We start from the raw sequence: 7,932 nt of genomic DNA, 5'->3' as shown, positions 1-7,932 counted from the left end.
CGGCGGCGGCGGCGGCGGCGGCGGCGGAGGCGCCCGGTCCCGGCCGCGCGGAGCGGACATGTGCAGGCTGGGCTAGGAGCCGCCGCCTCCCCCCCGCCCCGCGATGTATTCAGCGCCCTCCGCCTGCACTTGCCTGTAAGCGCCCGCCTGGGGCTGCCCACCCTGCCTGGATGCCTGTCCCTGTGCGTGTGGCTCTGTCTGTCTACCCGTCTGCTCGCATGACTTTTTGCCTGCGTGTGTGTCTGTCTATCCATCGGCTCCCTCTCCCTCGGGTCCCACTGACCACCTCTCCCTCTTTCTCCCGCAGGTGTTTACACTTTCTACTGCTGTGCTTCCAGATTCAGGTACGTGGACTCCAGACTGAGAGGTTCTCCCCCTCCCCCGCGCGCACTCTTCCTAGAGGTTCGGGCCGACCCCCCTTCCCGGGACCGCGCCCCCTCTCGGTGCCCCACCCCTCCTGGGCAACAAGCCCAGTGCACCTGTTCCCAGGGCTCGGAAGGGCGGCTTCGCGCGCGTCCTGCGCTGGCGGTGTTGGGCCAAGGGCTAGGAGCTGCTGCGGGGCTCGAGCCAGTGCGGGCTGTCGGTAGATTTCCCAGAGCCCAGCGGCTCAGCCCAAGCGCTGTGCGGGACTCCAGCCCCCGACCGCAGCTGGCGAGGGGTAGGGACCTAGGGGTTTTTCTGCCAACTGTCCCTTTACAGCCTGCTTCTGCTTGCAGACAAAAAGGTGGTTTTCAGCTGAGTGGATTTTGAGTCCAGTGAGAGCTTTAGTTGTAAATTACTCTGTGTGTGTGTGTGTGTGTGTGTGTGTGTGTGTGTGTGTGTGTGTGTGTGTGAGAGAGAGAGAGAGAGAGAGAGAGAGAGAGAGAGACAGAGAGAGAGACAGAGACAGAGAGAGACAGAGAGACAGAGAGAGAGACTGCTCCCCATCCTGCTGCGCTCCGCTCCACATGTCCTTGCCCAAGGTGGTGCAGCCCAGGGCTTGTTCCCTGCTTGGTCCCCGTTCGCTCTCTGTGCATCAGAAGAGGGCTTGGCGCTCAGCCTGGAAAGCACTTGCTAAAATCTGATCTGTTACTTCAGCAGCTTTCAGACTCGGGAAGGTCTTGGCACACAGACAGTTGGAATGCTCTGGCTTCCAAAGCCGTGGAAATGAAGGAAGGGGGGGGGGGTAGGGAGTCGACTTCAGCCCCGATTAGAACCAGACCAGGGCTGCCTCAGCATGGTGTGTGTGTGTGGTGGTGGGGGGCAAAGGGAATAGGAAACACCAGCTGCCCGATACCTCCACCTACCTACAGCTACAAGGGAGGGGACTCAGGATAAATTGGACACAGGCCAAAAGAGGATTATCTGTCCCCTCCCCCTCTCCATGAAAGGCAGGTGTCCTTGCTGGGCTAGTGGGAAGATGCTTGGTCGGAGCACTCTGAGTTCTGGAGATGTCTGGAGACAGCCCTGTGCATGGACCAGAGGTGGTTCTCTCAGATTTCTGGTATAGGAAGCTTGTGTGTAACTGCTGCCTGGTCAGTGTTCGCTATTGGGTCTCCTGCATCTCTTTCCACTGGTTGGAGAAGACTGTTCCTTGGAACAGGCATGGACACTCAGGGCAACCAGTTGAGACTGGGGACTGGAAGGCTACATGGATGGACAGACTGATGGCCTCTTTCCTTCTGTTGGCCAGGCTGAGGTCCCCAGTGACTCCTTGAATCAATACAACTGGAGTCAGTAACTTAACGCTGGCTGTTTGCCAAAGCAGATGTGACCCTGTGTGGTGAAGCGGGTGGGGGGGGGGATGGTCGATTTTAGAGAAAAAGGCCAGTGCCAAGCATGGGCTGCTAGTTTGTCTGCAGCTGAGTCCCCAAGCAGAGGGCAGGTTCCAGGGTCACTCCAGGGGATCTTCTTGTCTGGTTGGGCCGAGCCTGGGCAGGAGCTGAGGAAATGGGTGTGGAGGCAGAAAGGAACCTTTGGATCTTGCTGCCCAAACCTGCACATGCTTGCTGCTCTGGTTCTTCTTTAAGTAGGGCCCGGGAGGGGCTGCCGGGTGGTCTTTGTGTTCTCTGATGGGAATGTGAGGGAGAGAGTCTGGACTCTGCTTCCCACCTCCACCTCCTGGCCAGAACTAGAGCCAGCTCTTCAGGAAGGAGCTGGGTGGTCTGCTTGGGTTAGGCCAAGAGGCAGGATCTATGCAGGTGAGGGAGCCTCCCCTTCCTCTCTTCCACCCCCCTTCTTTGACCCTTTGTCCCCTGCAGCCTCTCCACTTCTGAACTGCATAGGGCTGGTGTTTTAACCCCTGGTCTGTATCGTTGGGACTGGCTGGGGGTGTCCTTGAAGATCATTCAGAAAATAGTGTGCAAATTTGGTGTGTCTGGAAGAGGAGTCATAGCAATCCACATATATACATATATATAAAATCTAATGTGTGTGTATATATATATACATATATATATGTATGTATATGTACCCAGGATTCCTAAAAGGTAAATAAATACCAGGGGGAATAATTAGTAGGCTCATGGTCACTTTAGTTCAGAGACAGGGATGGAGTGGCCCTTAGTGGTAGAGATGAAGATGGCTTCAGATGTGTGGATTGCCATGAGTCTGAAGTCCGAACCCTGCAGAGGCAATTTTGTCTGATGCTGTGAAAGCAGGTGTAGTCCTGGGCAGGGTGCACAGGGTCATCAGCAGTAGGAGTGCCTTTGGTGCAAGTAGACCAAAGGCCTTCCTTCCCATGTGAGGAAAGGGCCCAGGGACTTGGCAATAGGTGATCTCTGCCGGACCCCAGCTTCAGTGTGCCCTGCCGGTGGTTCTACCGCAGTTTGAGTTGCATCGTTTGTGAAAGGTGGCCCTTAAGTTGAAGCGCTGTGTGACGGGAGCAGAAGAAATGTTGCTGATTGTGACCCACTCAGGGAGGCATGTCGGCCAACTGAAAAGCCAGTGTACTTCCATGTTCACTATTTTAGGGGGTTTGGTACAGTTTTAGCAATGGAATTTCTGGGTGCCTCCCCTCCTCCTAGCCCTCAGTCACCAGGCCTCAAATAGATTCCCCCCAAGTCAGGTTTCCATGAACACAGTCAATGCCAGATACTGTCCTCCGCCCACTGCCAGTGTGGTGAGCCCCGCCTTCACCCACTGGCCACCCTGGGAAGTGGGAAGCTGGGAATTTAATAAAACCCCTTCATCCTTTCTCCACACGACTCAGGACACCGCAGATAGCTCAAATCAGAAGAATTTTAAAAATTTCCGCGGGGAGCAGGCAGCGTGACCAGTAAATTGCTTTTCTGCACTTGGCTGAGCTCTGACAATGACACCGGGCCCGGCTTTTCACCACGCTCTGCCGGCACCTGCCCAACATTGTTCCTGCCGCCAGGCTCCACTAGGTCCTTGCCTTCCTGAGACAGGCTAGCATAAGGCAGGCAGGCCAGTGCGGGAGGTGTGTGGGGGGGGGGGGGGGGCTTCCTGCAGCCTCTTGTCCCTCCTGCTAGCCCCTTGTTCTTCCCACAGAGCTACTTCCTGCCTCACCAGGAGGTGTTGGAGTTTGGAGTTCTAGTCCTACCCCTGCTTGGCCTGACCACCCTCATCTAGCCTCCTCACCGTTGGATGGCACTTTTAATAACTTAAAGCACCACCATTCATTGGTCCATTCAGTTGAGTTTCCCTTAACACTCAGCCTGCTTCTTGTTGACCCTGGGGGTGAGACCTAGACAGTCCCTGGCCTCAAGAGTCTTCCAGTCTAGAGGGGGACACTTCCAGATGCTCCAGCATTGTGACATCTCTTCCACTTTCTGGGAAGTGACTTGCCTGGGTGCAGAGGAGGGTGGCTTGTAAGAATGTAAGGCATGTCATGCAAGGAAGCTGCTTTCAGCTTTCTATAAGGAAGCCAGGTAGGATGGAGTCACATTGCTGCTTCACAGAAGGAGGAAGCCGGATATAGAATTAGCTAGGAAGGGATTTGTTCAGGGCCATGGCTACAAGCCAAGAATCTGGATTTAAGATCTTGTATTAATTCTATCTCTTCTAGAAGGAATCCTGCAGTTTCCTAGTAGGGGAGAGAGTCCCAGGAGGCAGGCATGCAGGGGGTCCTTAGTGGGAAGTTCTGTTTAGTGTCTCCTGAAGGTAGGAGACTCTAGTAAGACAGATTCCTCCCTGTCCCGGTCAGGAGGCTCCACTCTCCTGGGAAAGTGCTGATCTTTGAGGGCCCCGGAGCTAGATGTGGGTGCCTCCTTCCCAGAGAAGAAAGAGGGGAGGGGTGGGGCACCCTGCCAGCATTCCTGCAGCCAGGGAAGGTCACCCACTTGCTTTGAGATAAGGAGGTGGATTTTTAAAATTTCTTGTGGTAGGCACAGCCAGTGTCAGTGGACAGGGGGCAGCCTGTCAGAGTCCCAGGCGTAGCCTCCTCCCTGCACTGGGGCAGCAAAGGAAGGCTGAAAGGGAACAGGGAAGAGGCATCTATCCCAGGACAACTTTGGGGTTCTGACTTGGTCCTGTAGCAGAAAAGTTCTGGGGGTGCCGGCCCACAAGGCTGCTGACAGCAGCTCCAGCCCACCGTGTTCCCTGGGTGTCGGGCATTGTCTTACACTCTCCCGGTTAGAGCTCACCACCAGCCTGGGGTTGGGGGATGCTGTAGATGGAGAACAAGAGCCTCCGAAGGGCACGCCGACCTGTCTGGTCACACAGCAAAAGGGAAGCAAAGCTATGGATTCGACTCCGGCTGCCTGACTCTGGGGCCCAGGCTAACAGGCAAGTGAGGGCTTTTACATTCGTACAGCCTGGTTCAAACTGTGGCTCTGCCTTCTGTGTGCTGTGTGACCTTGGGGCAAGTTACTTAACCTCCCTGGGGCTTAACATCTGTATGTGTAAAATGGCAAAAATACCACTCTCCCCTCCAAACAAACAAACAGACAAACAAACACCTCAGTAAAATAGTGGCTGTCTTCTAAGGGAAGTAGATGTCTGGGCCTGAGGGCTGTGTCTCTGGTCCAGGAGGATTCTTGCCTGCCTCTGTTGCCTGTTGTGTATAGCAATCGCTGCTTCCTCCTGGTGTGTGTGCTGTGAACAAGGGCTCTTCTGATGAATCTGTGTGTGTCTGTGCTCTTGACTGCTCACTAACAAGGGCCTGTGGCAGACCACTGGAGGAAAGAGCATTCGGACATTTCTCCCCATAGGCCAAGGCAGGAGGAGAGGCACCTGGCCTTAGGATGAATTTAGGTCAGCTGCCACACCGTGGACCTGAGTGTGGGAATTTGTTCTGGAACATCAGTGGGTAAGGGGCCTCTTAGGCGGTGGGCTGGCTGGCTAGTAGTTCTTATTTTCTGACATCTAAGGGACATATAAAATGTTGCTGTGTTGATGACGGGGCCAGGGACACTGTATACTGATCAGCTGAGGGCCACAGAACAAAGACCCCAAGGTTGCATGATGAGCCTCTGCCTTGGCTCAGTTCACCCTGGGCCTTTGCTCTACTTGGTTTATCCCGCTGGGTAGGAGTCGGGCACTGGCCCTGTGCACCGGCACCAGAGAGGCCTCGGTTTTGATTCCGCAACTCTTCAGCCCATGATCGGTGGCCTTCATCCCCCTGCTCCTGTCTTCCCAAGATCTGTAGAGTGGGTCAATGTGAAGCACCTCCCTAGGGTTAGCAAGAACTAAATGAGCTATTACATGGAGAGCGGCCAACACTCAACCAATAACTGAGTGGTTGTAATTGCCTGGCCAGTTATATGCTGTGTCCTAGGTATACCATGTGCTGCCACGTGCTAGAGAAAGCAAGGGAAGATGTGTTCCTTGGATGAGTGACAGCAGGTCCTCTGGTCTGTTGGGAGCAAGGGTCTGAACTCAGGGCTGTGTGTTATTCCACCATTCAGGTTGCATGGCTTTGGGCAAGACCTTCGAATCCCTTGAGTCACTGCTTCCTCATCATCTATAAACAGGGATTAATTATGTAATTCCCAAGGCTTTGCCTGGTGGTGCTCGCCTGTAACTCAGCACTGGGGAGACTAAGGCAGGATATTGAGTCAGCCTGGGGCATATAGTGAGAACCTGTTTCAAAAAGTCAAAACGACCACAACAGAATTCTCAAGCATTCCCCATAATCACTGATAGGTGTAATGAAGGCTATGTCTTGGGCCAAGTATGCGGTAGACACTCGTAAACAAATGACGAACGAGCATTTACGAGATACCTGCTGTATTCCTGGCCCCCATGTGGATTTGGTCTTCAAGGCTTCAACTTTCCCTCAGTGTACTATATGAGGAGGTAACAGACACTTTGGGTTGATTCCCCTCTCCTCCACTTCCTGCCTTAGACTCCCATGGTTCTTGTCACTCTCTTTGACCAACTGCCTTCTTTGCAGGGACAGGAAAGAGCCTGGGCTCTGAACTCAGTTTACTGGTCACACCCACCAGCTGTGTGACAGACAGGATTGACTGCCCCTCTGTGCTCATCATTAATGGAGCACCAGGATACAGCATCGGCCCTGGGGTTGCTGGGAGGGAGACTGTGGTCCCTGGGGGAGCCGTTGGCACGGAGCCAGGCTTTTCAGATGTTAAGTGAAACAGAGCTATAGCTCTCAGCTATGGACTTCTTGAAGCCTGCTTGCCCACCAACCAGCTTGTACTTATTCCTAGAAATTCAGGGGAGGGCAGACCCTCGCTGCAGGCTCTGGGCACTGAATGGACCCTCTCAGCTTGAGCGGAGAAGCTTGGGGGCCTGGACCTGGACTGAGTGAGTCCCTGTGCCCACTGTCCCTGTGCTAGGTGCTGGACCCCTAGGAGATTTAGACCTGTCCCAGCCCTCAGGGAACAGGAACTGAGGGCTGTTGTTGGAGAATAGAGCTTGGACCCTGAAACCAGACCTGAGCCAGAGCAGTGGACCAGATGAAGAGTGTACTGTGAACCTGCACGTGCATGTGTGTGGGCTTGTGCATGTGTATGTAAGGTCACCGAGGCACATGGAACAGGCTACCTGGAAGTAGGGAGCAGCATTATGTGTTCAGTGTGCTGCAAGGCCTTTGTGGTGGTTGGAGCATCACACTCAGGAATGGGCTGATAGAAGAAGCAAGCCCTCTTGGGCACTGAGCACCAGAAAAAAAGCTTGTTTGTCATCTCCTAGGCATGATGGCTACCCCTGCCCATGACTTCAGGGAGATGGAGTGATATTGAGATGCTGGCAGTGGGAGAGATGGGGGGAAAAGAGCTCAATCCATCCAAGTCCTGTCCCTATCCAGACTAGCTCCAGGATTGACTACCTGCCCGGTATTGACAATCTGTATGGAGAAGGCTGATGTATGGGCAGAGGGAGGCTGGACCTTGGACCCAGCCCCCATTCTGCAGTGCCCCACCCATGCTGATGGCTTGGCCCTGTCAATCAATACATTGATAGCCCTGGGAGCTTAATGGACAGGCTGGGGGTGGGGAAAGGCCCTTTGCGGCCATACTGTCTATCCAGGCTGCAATGGGTGTGGGGAGCATGATGCAAGAGGCCATAAGCTTGGGCTGTCGGGAAGATGGGGCATCAAAGAGGCTGAGAGGGGGCACCTTAGTCCCCTTTTTATGAAGCAGTGCCAGTTAGAGAACACTAATGCTTCAGGGCTGAATGTGTTAGATCTTGGCTCTGCTGTGTCCTGTGCACCTTGGCAAGTCTCTTCCTCTCTGTACTGCCCTGTGTCACTGGGAATACAGGGGTAGTATAGCTTACACTTGCTCAGGTTTGGTGAGGAGTGAGCTGATGGCCCCCGGGCGGTGCCTGGGAATTCAGAACCACAGGGAATTTCACCCTTGATATAGCGGGAGCTGACTCCAGGCTGACTTCCACCCTCGAGCAAGCATTTGGAGGGCTGCCTTTTGGAGTGGAGAAGGAAGCTGACTTTACTGGGGTTCACTCTTAGAAGGCCTGAAGTCTTGGATTTGAACCCAGAATTTGGAAGCGCTCTAAAAGCCCTGGCCTCCT

The 7,932-nt window shown here is 54.3% G+C and overlaps 1 protein-coding gene across 1 annotated transcript in view; it reads left to right on the top strand.

Annotated features, from left to right (window-relative positions):
• Nucleotides 1–7,932, top strand: part of Fgf18 (fibroblast growth factor 18) — a 31,148-nt gene continuing 23,216 nt past the window's right edge. Inside the window, exons 1-2 of the mRNA XM_052759004.1 lie at nt 1–135; nt 308–344. Coding sequence (XP_052614964.1) covers nt 104–135; nt 308–344 — 69 coding nt within the window. The 5' untranslated portion in view covers nt 1–103. The remainder of the gene's footprint in view (nt 136–307; nt 345–7,932) is intronic.

This window comes from Peromyscus californicus, unplaced genomic scaffold (genome assembly GCF_007827085.1).
Source record: "Peromyscus californicus insignis strain IS unplaced genomic scaffold, ASM782708v3 Scaffold_3__1_contigs__length_106647218, whole genome shotgun sequence".
NCBI classification, from domain to species: domain Eukaryota; kingdom Metazoa; phylum Chordata; class Mammalia; order Rodentia; family Cricetidae; genus Peromyscus; species Peromyscus californicus.
The sequence above is the reverse complement of the archived record's forward strand: the minus strand, read 5'-3'. Positions and strand labels throughout refer to the sequence as shown.